Source organism: Hemiscyllium ocellatum, chromosome 7 (assembly GCF_020745735.1).
Source record: "Hemiscyllium ocellatum isolate sHemOce1 chromosome 7, sHemOce1.pat.X.cur, whole genome shotgun sequence".
NCBI classification, from domain to species: domain Eukaryota; kingdom Metazoa; phylum Chordata; class Chondrichthyes; order Orectolobiformes; family Hemiscylliidae; genus Hemiscyllium; species Hemiscyllium ocellatum.
In genome coordinates, this window is record NC_083407.1 from 97959968 (window position 1) to 97980338 (window position 20371).

At 44.1% G+C, this 20371-nt stretch overlaps 3 protein-coding genes across 5 annotated transcripts in view; 2 read left to right on the forward strand and 1 right to left on the reverse strand.

Moving 5' to 3' along the window:
• LOC132817562 (hyccin 2-like) overlaps nucleotides 1-4423 on the reverse strand; it is a 231627-nt gene extending 227204 nt beyond the window's left edge. The window contains exon 1 of the mRNA XM_060828068.1: nucleotides 4237-4423. The gene's annotated coding sequence lies outside the window, so the exon portion shown is untranslated. The remainder of the gene's footprint in view (nucleotides 1-4236) is intronic.
• A 7350-nt stretch (nucleotides 4424-11773) lies between these two features.
• ndufb3 (NADH:ubiquinone oxidoreductase subunit B3) lies at nucleotides 11774-16913 on the forward strand. Its single transcript, XM_060828069.1, has 2 exons — nucleotides 11774-11948; nucleotides 16632-16913. The coding sequence occupies exons 1-2, from the start codon at nucleotides 11836-11838 to the stop codon at nucleotides 16786-16788; spliced, it is 270 nt and encodes an 89-aa protein (XP_060684052.1). The 5' UTR covers nucleotides 11774-11835; the 3' UTR covers nucleotides 16789-16913.
• A 1527-nt stretch (nucleotides 16914-18440) lies between these two features.
• LOC132817564 (CASP8 and FADD-like apoptosis regulator) overlaps nucleotides 18441-20371 on the forward strand; it is a 34010-nt gene continuing 32079 nt past the window's right edge. For 2 of the 3 annotated variants that reach the window (XM_060828072.1, XM_060828070.1), the window contains exon 1: nucleotides 18441-18731. The gene's annotated coding sequence lies outside the window, so the exon portion shown is untranslated. The other variant, XM_060828071.1, reaches the window with a different exon arrangement.

Sequence of the window (20371 nt, forward strand, 5' to 3'; positions counted from 1 at the left end):
CTGGACAGCAATGTACACATCCCACAAATGGATTTTTTTAAAAAACTCCTCAAATTGCAATATTGTCCAATAAAACAATAAGGTTTAATTTCCACTGCACTCCTCCTGCCTCAGTTGTTACAGGTGTGACAGTGTTTCCAAAAAACAATTATTAAATTGAACACCCAGTCTGGAGATTCTGTTGTATCCAACCTCCTCTCTTTTAAGTAAACATTAAAACAGGTCAGACAGCCCATGGTGAGGCACTGCAACAAAGTTGTCTACAGAAACTAATATTAAAATCTAATCAAAATGTCATTACTGCAGAGATGATGTACCCCAGCCTTTGTGGACCCCAGCATCCCCAGAAAAAGTGTCACCCTCCATACAGATTAAATATTACACAAATGACCATACAGTGATATGTGACATAGGATTCAATACACACACAGTTCAACTTCTGATTCACCCTGCATTTCAGCACAACATATGTGTATAAATCATTGAAGTTAGCAGGAAAGGTTAAGAGCATTATTAATAAAACATATTGGATCTTGACAGTTATCATTAAGGGCAAAGAGTACAAAAGCAATAAGGTTATGCTAAACTTGTATAGAACTTTGGTGAGACCTTAACTGGAGGATTCTCTCTAAATCTAGATCCTGTAATTTAGGCAGAATGTGAAGCAATGAAGAGGTTTCAGAAAAGGATTCATTAGAATGACTCCAGAGATGAGGACCTTCAGTTATGTAGACAGATCAGAGAAATAGGAACCTTTTTCTATAGAGAGGACATGATGTTGAGGATGGAGGTATTTAAAATCTGACAGAGCAGATAAGGAGAAACTGTTCCCACTAGTGGAAGGATCAAGAACCAGAGAATTCGACAACTAATGGTGTTTGGCAAAAGAAGCAATAGCAACAGGGGAAAAATCTTTTTCCACACGGTTGGTGGTTAGGATCTGAAATGTACTGCCCAAGTATGCATGAAGGCAAATTCAGTCAAGGTATTAAAGAGGGAAGTGAACTATCATCTGAAGAGAAAGAATGTGCAGGGTTATGGGGAGAAGGCAGGGGACATGGCACAAGGTGAACTGCTCTTTTAGAGAATCAGCATAGAAACGGTGGGGTCGAATAGCCTTCTTATGTGCTATAACCATTCTCTGATTCTGTGACAAGACACTGGGGATTCAGCTCTGAGTGACACCTGCAGCTGCTAATCTGCCAGTCAATATCCTGAACTAGTGCCTAAGATTTGCAGAAGAATCAAAAATCTCAGCCACTGAAAGAGGCTGGTGTTATAGAGAGGCCAGCATGACATCCAAACCTAGGTCTGACATACTGGGAAAATGAACAATATGCCACATGTAGCATAAGGGTAAATAACTGGCAAGTTGGTAGCAAGCACAGCTCTCTCCCCACTGTTTTTGGATCAGCAGGAAGAGAGTTCATTTCATCCCATCAGAAAACTGCCACCTCAGCTTCGCCATTTAGAATTAACTTCTGACATTAGAAATCTCAGTTGGCCAAAAGGCCTGTTTTTATGCGGTTATTACTCTATGATTCTATTCTATCACTCTGAACCCACACAGAAATTGGAAAAGCAGGCCGATTGTTGAGATGTTTGATGCCCAATGTTGCAAATGGATCAGTAAATTCCAAGGGTCTGCATTGAGACCAGGATTGAGAGTTGACAAGAAGGGGAAAGGGAGAGGAAACTGGAGGCAAATTACTAGCAATTCTCAAGATGCCTATATAATTTCCAAAGCACAGCTAGCTCCCTCATTACAAGAACAAACCAATGCAAATGAGAGACCAACACAATAGGAGTTCTGGATCATGGAAACAGATGACAGGAATATGTCGATAACATGTTACAAGCTGCCTGCACTATAGTCCTCCACATCATAGCTGTGGAAGTGACCTCTGTTGCTGCCTCACCACTCAGAGTCCCGAATGGGAATCAATAAATCACCTTCAATGTGCAGATTGCAAATGAGAATACAGAGTGTGACAGAGTTAAAATATAATTATAAACTCAGCAGCACACAGGCACCACAGAAGGGCATTGAATGTGCACAGTAAACAGGAAAAAGGTTGGACATATGTCTTTAAACAATTTAGAAGATTCAAAATCGAGCCCAGATGTGTGTAAGGACATATCTACACATACAGGACTATAGACCTGTACTCGTGAGACTACGGAGCTCTACGCAGACACACAATTACAGGCCCACAGAAGGCTCATACACAGGATTACAGACAAATGCTTTCTCTCACACACACACACACACACACACACACACACACACACTACTGCACACACGTTGCAGACAGTACATACAAATGACTTCAGACCGCAGAGTTGACAAGGTTCCACATAGTAGACTAATTAGCCAAGTCAAAGCACATGGGATTCAGGGTGAGCCTGCCAATTGGATACAAAATTAGCTTGATGGTAGGAAACAGAGTGTGGTGGTGGAGGATTGTTTTTTGGGCTGAAGGCATGTGACCAGTGGTGTTCCAAAGGAATGGGTACCCCATCCACTTTTGTTTGTAATTTATATAAATGATTTCAATGAGAATATAGGAGTCAAGGTTAGTAAGTTTACAGATGACACCAGAATTGGTGGTGTAGTGGACAATGAAGATTATCTAATATTACAAAGAAATCTTGATCAATTTGGTTGATAGGCTGAAGAGCGACAGATGGAGTTTGATATTGCATTTTGGTAAAACAAACAAGAACAAGACTTATACAATTAACGTCAAGACCCTGGTTAGTGCTGTAGACCAAAGAGACCAAGGGGCTCAGGTATATAACTCTTTAAAGTTTGGATTATAGTAGACAGGGTGTTTAAGAAAACATTAGCACACTTGCCTTTGCTGCTCAGACTTTTGAGTATAGGGAGTATATGGAGTCATGTTGAGGGTGTACAGGAAATTGGTATAGCCACTTTTGGAGTACTGTGTACAGTCTGGTTGCCCTGATATAAAAAGGATATTACTAAATTGGAGAGAGTTCAGTAGACATTTATCAGAATGTTGCCAGGAATGGAGCATGAGTTATAAGGATAGGCTGGGATTTTTTCCACTGGAAGGAGGGGGTTGAGGGGTGATCTTATAGAAGTTTATAAAATCATGAGGGGCATAGTTAAGATAGATAGCAAGGGTCTTTTGTCTGGGTTGGGAGAGTTCAAAACTAGGGGCCATATTTTTAAGATGACAGGACAAGTTTTAAAATGGACAAGAGGGGCAACTATTTTCCCCACAGTGTGGTTTATGTGTGGAATGAATTGCCAGTGGAAGTGATGGATATAGGTACAGTTACAACATTTAAAAGACATCTGGATAAGTACATGAATAGGAAAGGTTTGGAGAGATATGGGCCAAACACAGGTAAATGAGACTCGTTTAATTTGAGAACAGGGTCAGTTTGGACTAGTTGGACAGAGGATCTGTTTCCATACTGGATGACTCAATGCACACACAAATGCACTGAGAAGTCCAGACCAACACAGACACAGGATTCAGAAGCATAAGGTGCACACTGTATTACAGTTCAGCACATGTGCATGACTGGATTAGAGCTACACAATTCTAGATTACAAAACAGAAACACACACACACACACACACCCTGCATAAACATGATTACAGACCCAAGGTCACACATATATACTGGACTTTACACCAACACCTCATCTCCAGCAAATTCCTAGATGATTCGCAGGACAGATGGCAAACTGGTTAATGCATACCACATTTAAAGCAAGGCCACACCAACATCATTGAGCTCCAATGTGCAAAAGACACCTGTCTGTGCACCCACTCAGAGTCTGAGCTCCAGGTCATTGTGGATTCCATCTCTGAAGCACACAAGAAAATGGGTCTTTCACTGAACATCCATAAAACTAAAACCCCACTTCCAAACAGCTCCAAAAAGCATGAGAACACCCACATTTGGTTAAGGCCAACTGCAACACATTGGAAAATGCCATTTTCCTTATGTCTGGAGCCTTCATGGAGAGAAGTGGGCCAAGTCAGTCATCACCTCCAGTGTGCCATCTCAGCCTTTGACCGACTTGAGAAAGAGTATTTGAAGACCAGGATCTGAAGCCAGAGACACACCATATAGCAGCATGGGATTACAGACCCCAGCAAACAGACAAGCTATGTGTTAAACACAGTGTATACACGGAGTTACAGACAGTGCCACACAGGGGAATCCTCTCCCTCGCTGTCCTTGCCCCACTCACCTCCAGCTCTAGGCCCGAACCTTCTTTCCGAAGCCTCTTAGCCCACGCCTTCCCTCGGCCCGTCCCCCGGAATCTACCTGTGCTGCCGGCAGTGTGTGTGTGTGTTCTCCGCTGTGCGGGGGGACACCCTGACTCCTCAGGCCCGGCTCCGGGATCCTGGCTTCATTCCCCTCCTTCAATAACATCCAGGAGCCGGCCCCTTCCTGCACTCCATCCGCCTCTCCCATTGGCCCACCACCCGCCACCATCCGCGCCGCCCATTGGTCAGGTGCGCGAGTGTCACACTCTATACCCGCCGGCTCGGTGTCACACGCTAAACCCTCCGGGTCTGCAGGTTTCTCGGCGTCCGCTGGCTGTTTCGAGCTCCACAACCGACACAAAGACCTTTTTTGATGTCTTCGGATCCCCTCACTACGCTAGGCATGGCTTTGCCATTTCTCTACTGTATTTTCAATTTGAAACGGTGGTTGTAATGGAGGGGGAGTTGTCCCATTATCCACCGCGGCTGCGGACCCTCCCCACTGAAGCCCAGGTTCCTATTGTATCAATAGGGGAGTTTCACCAGCGCTCGGCATGCTGGGACCTCAGGATTGCCATCATTGGCAGCTGGCGGAAATGGATACATGACAGCTGAAAAAAAAGGAGAAATACACACTGTCGTGTAATTCCCACTTCTGCACTGCCATATCTCCATCATTCGCAGACTTTTCAAACGGTGGCACAGAGGTTAGCACTGTTGCCTCACAGCGCCAGAGACCCGGGTTCAATTCTCGCCTCAGGCGACTGACTGTGTGGAGTTTCCACATTCTCCCCGTGTCTGCGTGGGTTTCCTCCAGGTGCTCCGGTTTCCTCCCACAGTCCAAAAATGTGCAGGTTAGGTGAATTGGCCGAGCTAAATTGCCCGTAGTGTTAGGTGAAGGGGTAAAAATGTAGGGGAATGGGTTTAGGTGGGTTGCGCTTTGGCGGGTCGGTGTGGACTTGTTGGGCCGAAGGGCCTGTTTCCACACTGTAAGTATTCTAATCTATCATTAACAGGTATCACTAGAGGAGGACATGCCCTCGCTGTGACCTTAGGATGTATGACAGATTGATAATGGCACAGAAGGACCCCATTTGGCCTGTCTGTCTGTAATGCCTCTCAGAAGAAGCAATTCTTTTAGTAGCTTTGCACATTCTTTCTTTTTCAGACAACAATCCAAATCCCTCTTAAAAGCTTTGATTGAACTTGCCTCCATCACACTCTCAGACCTTAACCACTCAATATGTGAAAGGGCATTGCCTCATATTGTTTTTGCCAAACATTTTAAATCCATGTAGAAAGTGAGGACTGCAGATGCTGGATAACAGGGTCGAGAGTGTGGTGTTGGAAAAGCGCATGAGGTCAGGCAGCATCCAAGGAGCAGGAGAATCGACATTTCAGGCATAGTTTCTGATGAAGGACTTATGCCCGAAATGTTGATTCTCCTGCTCCTCGGATGCTGCCTCAGCAGTTTGCTTTTCCAGCACCACAATTTCGATTTTAAACCCATGGAGAAACTCAGCAGGTCTGGCAGTATTTGTGGAGAGAGAAGGCAGGGTAGATGTTTCCAATTCCTTGGCCCTTCTTGAAACTGGACCCAAAATGTTAATTCTGCTTTCTCTGTCTGCAGATGCTGCCAGACTTGCTAAGTATCTCCAGCAACTTCTGATTTTGTTTCAATTTTCCAAAATCCACATTTTTTAAACCTTTAAATCCATGTCTTCTCTTTTATGCTGCTTTCACGAATGGGAAATATTTCTCCCTGTTTACTCTCTCTAGACCCTCATGATTTTGATATCTCTATCAAATTTGCTCTCAGCCCTTACTTCTGAAAAACAATCCTGACTTCTCAAATCAATCTTCATAACTGAAACTGCAAAGCATGTTTTAGCCCATGACACATTCCTGAAGTGCTGCAAGATCCCACAAACAGCAGTAAAGTAAGGATCAGACAATCTGCTTTATTTAATTATGTTGACAGCGCAAATATTAGATTGAATACTGGGAAGCACTCCCTTGAATAATACAATGGAATGAGATGTCAAATTAAGTCCCTTTCTGACTTTTGGATGAATGTGAAAGATAATATTTTAAAGAAAATCAGGGGAATGCTTGATGTCCTGACCAATATTTATCCTCAATCAACTTCTCAAAAAAAGACTATTTCCTTATTCTCACATTTGGTTTGTGGGAATTTGCTATGCACAAGAGGTTGCCTTGTTTCCTACATTACAGCAAGAAGTACTCTTCAAAACAACTACTGGTTGTAAAGTACTTTGTGACATCCCAAAGTTATGAAAGGCAATACTCAAATGAAAGTTTTTAATCATTTGCATCTTCCACAAGGAGAAGATACGGCCTCAGTTACACGTCTCATTCTCACCTTTGACAGTCCAGCCCTCCATCAGTAATGCACTGGTGTGGCACTCTGAAATATGCAGTCAAACTGCAGAAAATCTTGAACCTATTACCTCTGACTCAGAGCTGAGGAAGTTACTGCCCAAGCCATGTTTATACTAAGTTGTACAAAATCTCAAAATCACTCATAAAACTTGCCAGAGATGTGGATAATTCATATTATAGCTCTTAAAAAAAAAGTGTTTCATAGGGATATTATAAAACATATTATGACATTCTACAAGATGATATTAGATCAAATGACTGCTGCTTTGTAGAAGGAATTGTTTTTTAAAGAATGTCACAAAGATCAAAAGTGAGATGGAAAGGCTTAGAACCCAGGCAACTGAAAGCAGAGTGATCAATGATACAGTGATTATATTGTGAATGCTCAACAGGCCAGAATTAGAGGAGTGCAGAGATCTCTGTGGGTTTTAAAGATAGAAGAGATTACGGACATACGTTTGGAAGAGCCTGTGGGGGGAATTGAAATCCAGATTTTAACAGGAAGATGTTTAACTGGGAGACACTGTAGATAGCATGTTCAGGGATTAAAGGGGAAAGGGACTTGATGTCAGTAAGATAGGTTGAACTTTACAGATGGCCTGAAGTTTCTAGAGAGTAGACGGTGGGGACCAGTCAGACATAGTCAAATCTGAAGTTAACGAAAGCATGGTTAGGCTTTCAGTAACAGTTGATATGAGGGAGAGACAAAGATTGGCAGGGTTATGCAAGTGAGAAAAATGGTGGTCTTGGCAATGCAATGAAAATGTAATTAAAAATTGATCTTGGGACCAAACTGTTTGTTTCAGCCTCAGGAGTGGAGTTAAATCAGAGGTGAGGGAGAAGAGTGCCGAGGACTAATGATGTTAGATTTGGTAATTATAATATTGAACTAGACAGAATTTCATCCAGTACTGGATACTGGACAGGCAGTCTGGTAAAATAGATACAATGGAGGAATCCAAAGACATGGTTGCTGAGGTAGTGCTGGTTATCATTACCTTGTATGGGGAATTTGATGATTTCAAGGGTTATGGAGATAAGGCAGGAAGCGGATACTGATTAGGAATGATCAGCCATGATCATATTGAATGGCGGTGCAGGCTCGAAGGGCTGAATGGCCTACTCCTGCACCTATTGTCTATTTTTGGACAATATTGTCAAGGGCAGCATGTAAATGGAGGAAACCAAGAACTGATTCTAGGGGTCACCTCAGATAATGATGCAGGAGCAGGAAGAGAAACCATTGCTGATGATAGTGTGGCTACACTTAGCTTTTTTGAGGAGAAGGCAAATTTAAAGGAGAGAGGTACAACATGTAAAAAGAGATAACTGTTAACAGTATTAACTAATGTGCAGGTTAGGAGTGTAAGTTGAATGCTCAACAGCCTAGTTAGAACATGATCAAAGGAATGGGACATGGGTCTCATGGACAAGATGAACTCAGAGATGGTTTGAGGAGAGACAGTAGAAAAATTCGAGAAGGAATCAAGTTTTGGCTTATGATATGGGAGTCCTTGCTAGAAATGTATCTTGAAGGGCTGTGGAAAGGATGGAAGTGAAAGAGGTGAGAGTAGAATGAATGGGAACTGGAGTTTTAAGAAGATGGTTTGCAGTAAAAAAAACGACAGGAGTTGTGTTTGCATTCAAGGATATCCTGAAGAAATGAATACTGTATTGTATTTGACAAAAGCAGAATATGATGGAGCTTTAAGTGACCTAGTCAGATCAGGCAACAAATGGCTATCCCAGATGTCCACCATCTGTGGGTGGCACAATGTTAGCATCGCTGCCTCACAGCGCCACAGGCGACTGACTGTGTGGAGTTTGCACATTCTCCCTGTGTCTGCATGGGTTTCCTCCGGGTGCTCTGGTTTCCTCCCACAGTCCAAAGATGTGTGGGTCAGGTGAATTGGCCATGCTAAATTGCCCATAGTGTAAGGTAAGGGGTAAATGTTAGGGTATGGGTGGGTTGCGCTTCGGCGGGTTGGTGTGGACTTGTTGGGCCGAAGGGCCTGTTTCCACACTGTAAGTAATCTAATCCTATCAAGTATGTGGTCCTTTGACTTAAGGGAGTGGAGGTGAGGGCCATACTGAGAAAGCAGCAAACAGCCAGTATGTTATGAATTTATTTTGGGTAACTAGGACATCACGTGTGGAAGAGAGCACAGTTGAGCAAATCAATTGCTACAGAAATCTGATCAATGGAGGGTCAAAGGATAGAAAGTTGGGAATTTGAGAGTACAGCTCTAAGTAAAATTGGGAGATTGATTGGACCAGGAATGGATATAGAAGGAAGTAGAGTTGGGATGGTGAGGCAGAATATGGGTATTAAGTGATACAAAAAGTTAATCAATGTGACTTACATTATAGGTGTAGTGTTGGAAGAAACAAATAATAAATATTGTGTTGGAGGGCATAATGCAGAAGATACAGTTAATGAAGGGTAAAAGGGCAGTGAATTCATTAGAGAGAAAGTGTTGAATTGAGATGGAGATTAAAATCACTGAGGATGAGAAGCTGTCTAGAGCAAAGGTTGAGGAAGGAAAGCAGTTGAGACATCTCAGTGAGACATTGGTGTAGAACTTGGGAGGATGATTGAGAAGCAGTATTTAATATGAGAAGAGAGGCATAGAACAAAATAAAAACCTAAGGGTCAGAGGAGTAGGGAGTTAGACCAGGGGTTGAGTGAGACATAATATGAAGAACATAGTCAGGCAGGGAGCCTATGTTATTGGGAATTGTGTCGTCTCCCCTCAGTCAGGTTTCTATTGGTGGAAAATTGCTAGAAGAACTCAGCAGGTCTGGCAGGATCTGTGCTGAGAAAGTAGAATTAATGTTTCAGGTCCAGCGACTCTTCTTCAGAACTCTTCAGTTAACAACACTTTGTCTCCACAGATGCTGCCAGATCTGCAGTGATTTTTGAGAAAATTCTGATTTGGTTTCTGATTTCCAGCATCTGCAGTTCTTTGGGTTTTTGGTTTGGTTCCATTAGGGCCATGATTTCTATGTAATCATTCATAATAAGTTCATGGTTGGAAAGGGCTTTGTTCACAAGTAAATAAATAATGTTGCAGAGAGATGTAGAGGAGATGTGTGCTGATCCACTGGTAGAATCTAAAGGATTAGCAGCAGGAGATATGAGTGTGACAGGTCAAAATTGGCAAGGTTAGTCCCCAGTGGGCACACAACACAGAAACATCAGCAAGAATAGGATGGGGTGGTTCAATTTGCTGTTTATGAGGAGGGAACAGTGGATGCCTTAATGGCCCATGTGGGGAATTCTACCAAAGACCCAGAAAGAACTGTAGACTGACCTATCAGGGAGTTAAGCCTGTGGCAGCAGCAGAAGAGTAGGAAAGTTCAGAAATACTGGACAGTTGGGGTAGAGATTCAAAAGGACAGAGTATCTGAGAGGCTAAGGTCATCATAACAATGAAAGGGAGTGATTGAGGAGGGGCAGACAAAAAAAACGAAGGAGAAAGGTAGTAGAAGTTCAATTGAAGTGATACTATTAGGTCAGGAGCAACAGCCAAAGACTGCACAAGAATGGATGAAGGGAAGCCTGAGTTAAATGACAGAATATTTAGTATTAATTAGGATACTTATAATAGTACTTAAAAGGGAATATAGGGGAACAATAGGAGATAGTTCAGAGTTAAAGTCAGAATCCCATGTTAAAATTGTAGCTGGAGCACTGATGAATGAGTGTCCACATTCAGAGATAGGTATTGCAGGTAAGTGAAGGCCAGGCATTATTCCAAAGGGAGACCATCACACTGGATTCCCACTGGATGAATATCAAGGTCAGGATTGGGGGAGGGGGGGGGCACAAGAGCAGAATAGATGACAGAACAAAAGATGATGATCCCTGGTGGTATGAAAGAACTGGCACCCGTGGATATATTTAGAACTTTCTTTATACATTCTGTGACGTGGACATTGCTGCTTAGGCTACCATTTGTTGTCCATCACTAATTGCCCTTGCAAACATGGTATTGAAGCATGTTCTTGTGTTGCTCAGGAGGGAGTTCCAGTAACAGTAAAGAAACAACAATACTGAGTTGAGTGTGGTGCTGAAAAAACACAGCAGGTCAGCCAGCATTTGAGGAGCAGGAGAATTGAGACTTTGGGCATAAGCCCTTCATCAGGAATGAGGCCTCTGACGCTCCAAAATCTTCAGTCCTCACTTTCTCCTAGTTGATTATGACCTTACTACGGAACAACAATATACTTCCTAATCAGGCTCAAGAGTGGCTTGGAGGGGAACTTGCAACATGTGGTGTTCCCATGTATTTGCTGCCCTTATCCATCTATATGGAAGAGGCCATGGATTTCAAAGCAGCATTGGTGAACTGCTGAAGTGCATCTTGTCAATCATACACACTGTTGCTACTGTGCACCCATGGAGGAACTGAATATCTGTGGATGTGGTGCCAATCAAGTGAGCTGCTTTGTCCTGGGTGGTCTCAAATCTTTTGCGTTTTGTTGGAGCTGGATGTGGGGAATATTCCATCACCATTCTGAGTTGTTTCTTGATGGTGGTGCACAGGCTTTGGACACTGAGGTGAATTACCTTCTGCAGCATGGCGGAATGGGTGCTGCAGATGCTTGGAGATTAGAGCGGTGCTGGAAAAGCACAGCAGGTCAGGCAGCATCCGAGGAGCAGGAAAATCGACGTTTCGGGCAGAAGCCCTTCATCAGGAAAGGGCTGCAGCATCCCTAACCTCCGACCTGCATTTTGTAGGCACGATATTAATGTGGAGAAAGTGAGATCTGCAGATGCTGGAGATCAGAGCTGAAAATGTGTTGCTGGAAAAGCAATATTAATGTGGCCAATCCCACTCCCTGTCATGATGAGAATTCCTTGACCCATTCCCACTTATACTGATGATCCCCATTCTTTATCCACCTCCTCATTCCTGTTGCTCTCACCCTATTCCCGTTCACCACTCGTGTCTTCCTCGCCCCCAGCCCCTACGTTAACCCAGCCACCACAGTCAACCTGTCCAGGTCTGCAATCCCTCCCTCTCGTCTCTGATCCGATTCGACTGAGTGCGCAGGCGCGAAGGCGGGACGCTCACCCGGCGGAGGTGGGCGGGGCGTGTGCGTGTGTGCGGCGCTTCCGGCTCACTCGGTGCGTCGTTGTTTCCGGGTCAGCTGGAGGGCGCGCTCTGACCATGGGGACGGGCCCGGAGCTGGCGGACACCCGGAGCTGGAAGGTCGAGGGGACCCCGCTCGAGCTGGTGCAGGAGAGGTTGCGGAGACGGGGCCTGAGCGACCCGTGGGCCCGGTGGGTGAAGTGGGGCATGGGGCTGTTGGGATTGAAAGCCCATAAATGGTGCTGGAAGCTTAAAACAAAATGGCCTGACACCAGGTTATAGGTTTATTTGAAAGTACTATATTTGATGGTGCAGTGGTAGCCGTGACTGACAATTATTGTTAAGATTCATGCTGGTTCACCCAGGTCCCTTCAGGGGAAGAAACCTTCCATCCCTGACCCCTCACCCCTCATATTCCAGCTGTGTCCAACCTGCCCTCCGAGACAAAAAAAACACTGCAGATGCTGGAATCCAAGGCAGACGAGCAGGAGGCTGGAAGAACGCAGTGAGCCAGGCAGCACCAGGAGTTGGAGAAGCCAATGTGTAACCCTTCTTTAGAAACAGCTTCACAGGCACCATGTCCTGCTGGCCTTGCCTCCCGTGAGAATAATCTGCCCCCACCCCGACCCTGACTTGGCTCACTGGGCCAGCACTTTCACCCCTGAATCAGAGGAAAGAAAAAAAGTCCTTGCAACTCCCTATTTCCAATCTCAATGTCCACTGCACTGTCTTCCAGATGTGGTGTTAGGCTGAAGCCTTATTTGTCTCGTTGTAAGAATATAAAATACTGTATCCCCCAAGGCACTATTTTAAAAGAGACCAATCCACCATGTCTTGGCCAATGTTTAGCCCTCAACAATCATTGAGAAAAATAAGATTCTGATTGTTTAATTGCTGTAGTGGGTTTTTTTGTTGTGTACTATCTGGCAGTCATGTGTACGTTATAACAGGAGCTATAATTCAAATTTATTTCATTGGCTGTGAAGTGTTTTGGCACTGCCTGAACTGCTCTGTGCCAGTGTTTATATTTTATCCAAGTGTCCTCCCACACAATGTTATTCTAACCCCATTATCTGTTTTTCCATTCCTTTCTTGTGCTTATCTAGCTTCTCCTTAAATACCTCATCCTTTCCCTTTGATACCGGGTTCCACATTCTTGCCATTCTCTTGGTAAAGATGTTACTCATATTCTCTTTTGGATTGATTAGTGGGGTGGCTCCAGTCAGAGGTCCTCTGCTTTCCAGTTCCTTTTCATTTTTTTTCTCATCCTTATAGCTTTCTTTTCTCTCCAGCACTGCTCCCCCTCACCCCCTGCAAATTTTTCACTACCCTGCCTTACCCTACCTGGAGAGTGGAGTCAAGCGAGATGGGTCATGGTCAGAACCCAGGATGGAGCAGAGCACATAGGCTGAGACAATTGGCAGCAGAGTGAGCACGTGTCAAGTCCTGCGGCAGAGCAAGTGGGCTGATTCCTGGAGGGATGGTGGAGCAGGCTGTAGCTAGAGTGGCAGCAGAATGGGCACGGCCCAGGCCAGTCCTGCAGGGAGGCTGGCACGTGGAGGTAGCGTGGCCGCTTGTTCTGGGGCCAGCTGGCACAGACTCATGTTGGAGAGGAACTGGAGCTTAAGTACTTTATGATCACTTTCTATTATCATTCTGGACTTTTATAGCTCTGTTCCCATGCTCGCCTTTTTTTAAAAAAATTCTAACAATACTTCAAGTATATGTACTTTGTACCTAAGATGATGTTGAGAGGCAACTTTACAAACTTTTCACTGCACTCATTCTATTCTATTCTTCTCTTCTCACTTCTTAGTTTGGGTCTTCTCTACAGCTAATCAATTAAAATCTTAAAAACATCTTACTTTGATTTTTACTAGTGGTTATTACCCCCTTTTTGGTAGAATCTTGCAAATCCTTTTTTCAGACTCTCCAGTGCGTCTATGCCCTTGTAACGTGGAGAGCAGGAATCTGCACAGTGGCTTTGTGTAATCTGGTTGAGGTTCCAATGAAGTTTAGCATACGTTCTCTGCTTTTCAATCTTTTTTGGATTCTTTCACAGGATTTGGATATTGTCCATCTTTAATTGCCCTGGCAGATGGTGGTAGAGAATATCCTTGCTGCAATACTTGGGATGTAGATGCATTCTTAATGCTGTAAGGACCAGAGGTTTGGGATTTTGACCCAGTGACAGTGAAGGAATGGCAATATATTGCAAGTCAGAATGATGAGTGACTTGCTGATGGTGGTGTTCCTGTGAGTCTGCTGCTCTTGTCCCTTTAGATGGTAGAGGTTGTGGATTTGAAAAATGTCAAGAGAATCTTGGTGAGTTGCTGCAGTGCTGCTGCTGTGCTTTGGTAGTGGAGAGTATAAATGGATATTGTGGGTGGTGCCAACCTGGGGTTCTTTTATTCTGTCAGGTGTTCACGTTTCTAGATTATGATTGACTATAATAATATTGAACTTCTATTTGGAAAATTTTCAGTCAGTCAGGGTGCTGATTACTGAGCTGCTGTGAGCAGTTGTTGATGTTTCTATTCCTGGCAGGATGTAATGACCAGCTCTGGTTGCTGATTCACTGCTGGCTTGAGAGGACTGAGAATTTCATTTTGCCTCTTGCTAGGCAAGCTGGTGAATTTCTAACCCATGAATGAATTCACCAGCTCATTCTGGTGTCTCACCCAGGTCAGTCTTGACCAACCATTATCAAGGTTAGTATTGACCTCACTCAAATTTTAAGCTTAAAACATGGCATTGCTACAACAGTCATCAGCACATGGAACCCCAAATGATTTTCCCTCTTCGAGCTCAGGCCGTTTGGCCAGTTTTTCATTCCTAATACCAGCTAACCCAGCAGAGCCCACGGAGAGCTTTGGCTTTGATACTCAGGAGTTCTGTGGGCACAGATGTGGATTTATTATTGTCTGTCTCCCAGTTGGGAATGAACAGAGAATTATGAAAGCTTGGAAGTTGTCTTTTTAAAAAATAATTTCATGCTGGCAAGGTCAACTTCTGTTGCTCATCCCTTATTTCTCTTGAACTGAGGAGCTTGCTAGGCCATTTCAGAGGACAGTGAATTACGATGCCATTGGACTGGAACCAGACCAGAGAAGCACTGCAGATTTCCTTCCCTAAAGGACAATGATGAACCAAATGGGCTTTTAGTGACTGTCAGTGATAGTCGTTACAATTACTAGTCCAATGACATTAAACTACACCCAGGATGTGAAAGTATTACAATCTAAGATCAGAAAAGACAGAAGCCATCCTAGCTAACTCGTTAAATGTTTGAGATAAAATCACTCCAGTAGTGGTGACTCCTAGAACAGATTCCTGTCAGATTAGTGGTGTTATTGGCAGAGCCAGGTCTCTGCAAATCCAGCTATTTGATAATCACTTTGCTAATCATGCCCTGGGTGTTGGAACCTGTGACCATAACAAAGTGGCTTATGTTGCTGCTGTCCCTGACTGTTCACAAACCACTTTGGCCCTGAAGTTAGAAAGCAGGATCGATGTAGAGTTAGGACATGAGTGAGCAAGCAGGAAGTTAGTACTTTGTGTAGCATAAACTAAATGCTGTAGACAGGATTGCTGAGACTTCATGTGAATTCAGCACAGGCAGGAGATGCAGAGCAGATTCACAATGATACTGGCACAATCTGAGGGCTAGTTTTGTAAACGTGGATTGTGTTCCTTTGAATTTACACTTTGACAAGTGATCTAATTTGGTTCAAAATGTTAAAAGGATGTTCTTAGGTTCTCTACCTGAAGGCAGATTTGACCCACAAAGTCACCATCTCCGCCATGAGTGGAGGAAGGAGGCAGGTCCTGAATTCGCCCCCATCAGAACAGGAATCAAACTCCATTTCACTAGCACTAACAACCATCCGGCTATCTGAGCAAAGTGGAGTCAGTGCAGCTGTGGCAAGATGCACACTTACATGTTGTAGGCTGGAGCTAATGACAGCCATGGTTGAGGCTCCAATTTCTTTCCATCCCATGACCAACTAGGTTCACCTCCCAGTCTTACTACCTACCATTGGCATGTGTTGGAAGGATTTGTGGGTTGGTACTCAACGTAACTGGCCACGTTATTGGCTCCCCTTTCTTGACAATCTATTCCTGGGGTGGGAATACAAACTGGCAGCTTCTGGTTCAGGCAGGGATAAGACTGCTGGGATTCCATGGAGTTGACCAGGCAAAACTGTTCCTCGTGGAAATTGACATGAGCGCTCTACTTCATTTAGGAGTGAAACCAGCAAGTATATTATCATAATCACAAAGTATGTAAACCTGGAGCTCATTCCTCAAAAAAAATTAATTGAAATTGGAGGAGAAAGATTGCTTTTGTGTGTAAAATGATCAAAAGAAAAAAGTTTGTGGAGTTAAGTACAAATTAGGCATGTTCTGATTGAGACAATAGAATCGCGGTTCCTGCTCCATATATTTTATACAGATCTGTAAATATGACAGCCACCAAGCTGTTCTATTCTATCGCTAATCTCTAACTCCATTCCTCTCCAATCTGACTGTGTCTGAACCATTCCATTTGCAATCTTTCTTTCCCCATCCCCTCCTCTCGAACTGCAGAGTCCTCATGATTGTCCCTCTCCCTCCTGCAACTTCCAGTGAGGTGGATTGTTGCCAGTTCAGACAAATCTGTCATTTGCCTTTTTTATTGACATTCCTTGCCTTGTGCTGGTTCAAACTCCTGCAATCCCACTCGAATGCCATGTGAGAAATTTGCCTTCAGTTAATACTAGAAACCTGACCATCAGTTGTTCAAAGTACACATGACTGCTTTGTGAACGATGCCAGAATTAACAGTTCACATCCAATCTTAAAACCGTTTTCTTTGTTGTCTTTTCTAACAGTAATGAAGCCTGGCGGTTCAACGGAGGCTTTCGTAAACCTATCACCTTCACCAATGTCTTTTCTCGAGGCATCAAATGGGGATTTGCAGCATTTGTTGTGGCTTTGGGTGTTGAGTATGCACTAGTTTCTCCCAAGAAAAATGGAGGACATCACTAATGAATGAAGACTGAAGAGCTTTGAAATTATGTAAAGCTCTCTATCTCTCCTTTCCAGTCAGTGAGCTGTAACCAATGTACGAGACAAGAAGCACATGTCTTTACAGAATAAAATAATTAACTGAATCAGCACTTATGCTCAGTCATGTTCCTTTTGAAGTCTTTTCACCATTGATATCAGCTCCCATCATCTGTTTTCACCTGGTGACTACCCTATACTTGTTTCGTGTGTTCTTTTTCTCTGGTGCGCACACCTACGAGTTATCTTTGGCCCGTTCCTATTTCTCATTTGCCTGCTGCTCCTTGGAGACATCATCAAAAGATAATTTAGGTTCCATAATAGGAAGTCTTATCACTTTTTTTCTTGATTTTTCCACTGTGCTGTCAGGCTGCTTGTTTAATGTCCAGTATTGGATAAGGTACAAGTACTTCCATTGAAACATTGGGAAGCCTTGTGGCCATTGCCTCAAAGTGTCTTTGAATCACAAAATAGCAAGTAATTACAAAGGCCAATGAAAATATTGGCTTTTATTGCAATGAGGATGGAGTATAACAGTGGGAAAGTTTTGCCCCAGCTGTACATGTATAGTTTTGGTCTCATTTAAGGAATAATGCTTGCATAGTAGACTGTTCAAAGAATAATTAGTTTGGGGTTGCCTTATGAGAAAGGTTGATTGGGTTGGGCCTGTACTGTTTGGAGTTAAGAATGAAAAGTGATCTTTTTGAAACATAAGATTCTGAGAGGGTAGATGCTGCAAGGATATTTGTGGAGGGAATCTATAACTGGGGGCATAGATTAAAAATAAGGAGTTTCCCATTTATGAGACAGATGAGGAATTTATTTTCTTGGAGGCTGGGTCGTCTTCTCTCCAGAGAGTATCATTCAGGACTCTGAGTTATTAGTCCAGTAACACAATAAGTTTGCTACTGTGCCTGAAACAAAAGCAGTAAAATTCTGTGCTGGCAGCATCTGTGGGAGAAAGCAGAGTTAAAGTTTTGATTCTGACCACTCTTCTGAAACAAAAATAGAGATTGGTTCTGATCTCCAGCATCTTTGCATTATGTTACAGTACCTGCTGAGCTCTTTATGTTGTCTGGAGGTGAGGGGCATGACTTGGTATTTGAAGAGTCTGTGTTGGAGGGGATGAGGTATAAAGGGACAAGAACGAGCAGAGGATGGGGAGGGATGAGAATGAGGGTTGGGGATATATAAAGGGATGGTGGATATATGAGGGATGTGGATATAGGAGTGGGGGTATATGAGAGATATGGATATATAAGGGTGAGGGTATTTGAAGGAAGGGGAGGGAAGAGAACATATGATGGTATATAAGGGAAGGGATTGGGGTATATAAGGGAAGGGGATGTGGATAGAGGATTGGGATTATGTGAGAGATGGGAATGCTGATACAGGAGGGTTGGAGATATAGAAGGGATGAAGGTATATGAGGGAAGAGGATGTGGATATAGAAGGGTTGGGGATATATAATGGGATTGGGGTATATGAGGGAAGGAGATGTGGATAGAGGAGGATTGGGGTTATATGAGAGATAGGAATGCAGATACAGGAGGGTTGGGGAAATAGAAGGGATGAGTGAAGGGGATGTGGATACAGGAGGGTTGGGAGTATGTAAAGGATGGAGATGTGCCACATACTGTATGTGGATGGGAATTCTGTGTGGGATGACAGTGAGGCATGGTGTTTAGGAAATACCGCAATGAAGACCGTTCCGAGGGAGAGGAGATGTTTTTTACGGTGTTCCTGCGCTCCGTTCAGACAGTCCGGCCCCCAGCCCTCCCGCCCAGAGCCTGCTGTCAGAGAGCGGCGCTGAGCAGGAGGAGGGGGCACGGGGTCTGGCTCCCGGCCCCGGCCCTGGCCCGGATCATAACGCGATGCTTTCACTTTCACTTTCTCCAGGGGACGAGAACTGGTGATCGGGGCAGGTGGGTGTGTGAGGCCCGGAATCCGGCCCGCGATTAACCACTACCGCAGGAGGAGGGCCTGGGGACTGGGCCCGGGGCTGGAACAGAGGCCTGGGGACTGGGCCCGGGGCTGGAACTGGAAGAGAGGCCGGGGACTGAGCCTGGGCCCGGGGCTGGAACAGGGGTCTGGGCCTGGGCCCGGGCCCAGGGTTGGAGGAAAGCCTGGAGCTGGAGGAGAGGCTGGATGTTTGGATACCCCACCCCCACACCAGGAGATGACGGTGTTAAATTGATCAAGGTGTTGATGGTTAGAACTTGTGGCAGAGCACAGAGGGTGACACCATAAAATTAAGAGTGTCAGGGAAAGGAGGTGGATGGTGGTACAGCACAGAATAGAGGGGCTGAAAGGCCTCCTCCATACCTGGCAATACTGGAAGCAGATCAGTAATAATGAAAGCAACGAGGAGAGTATAGTTTGAGACTACACTGACAAATCCCAAAGGGACAAATGGCCTAGGTTGCAAGACAGTTGGTGTCAGAGACATGTCAGCCTTCAGACCTGTTGATTTTCTTTCTGCTGTTTCTCTAGTGACATTGTTTATTTTCAGTTTCTCCCTCTTGCCCCTTGATTCTCTACTATTGTTGGGATGCTGTCTTCAGCTGCTTCATCAGCAAATTTTCCTCCATTGTAAATATCAAAAGTGGGGATGTCTGCCCGTGACTGCATAATCTTTAGCACCATTCAAGACTTCTGAAATACTGAAGCAGTACACGATCAAATGCAGCACAAACTAGGCAAGATTCGGGTTTTGGGATGAAAAGTTGCGAATAACATTTGAAATAGATAAGTGCCAGGCAATGACCATTTCCAGCAAGAGAGAATCTAACCGTTGTGCCTTGACATTGCAATGGTATCACCATCAGTGACACCCCCATTACCAAGTTCCTGGATGTTACCATTCCAGAAATTGAAGAATCAGTGATGTGTCCACCACTTTTCGTCGTTTATATAAATGATTTGGATGTGGATATAGTAGGTTTGCAGATGACACCAAAATTGGAGGTGTAGTGGGCAACAAAGAAGGTTACCTCAGAGTGCAATGGGATTTTGATTAAATGGGCCAATGGGCCGAGGAGTGGCAGATGGAATTTAAGTTAGATAAATGTGAGGTGCTTCATTTTGGAAAGGCAAATCAGGGCAGGACTCATACATTTAATGGTAAATTCCTGGGGAGTGTTGCTGAACAAGGACACCTTGGGGTAGAGGTTCATAGTTTCTTGAAACTGGAGTCGCAGGTAGTTACGATAGTGAAGAAAACGTTTGGTATGCTTGTCTTTATTGGTCAGAGCATTGAGTATAGGAGTTAGGAGATCATGTTGTGCCTGTGCAAAACATTGGTTAGACCACTTTTAGAATATTGTGTGCAGTTCTGGTCTCCTTCCTATCGGAAGGATGTTGTGAAACTTGAAAGGGTTCAGAAAAGATTTACAAGGATGGTGCAGAGTTGGAGGGTTTGAGTTATAGGGCGACGCTGAATAGGCTGGGGCTGTTTTACTTGAGGTGTCATAGGTTGAGCGGTAACCTTATAGACGTTTATAAAGTCATGAGGGGCATGGATAGGGCAAATACACAAGGTCTTTTCTCAGGGGTGGGGGAGTCC

What these genes read in the sequence shown, in the direction of transcription:
- ndufb3 (XM_060828069.1), top strand. Translation starts at nt 11,836, where the DNA reads ATGGGGACGGGCCCGGAGCTGGCGGACACCCGGAGCTGGAAGGTCGAG. An exon ending in CTGAGCGACCCGTGGGCCCG is followed by an intron (nt 11,949 to 16,631) that starts GTGGGTGAAGTG and finishes CTTTTCTAACAG; the next exon opens with TAATGAAGCCTGGCGGTTCA.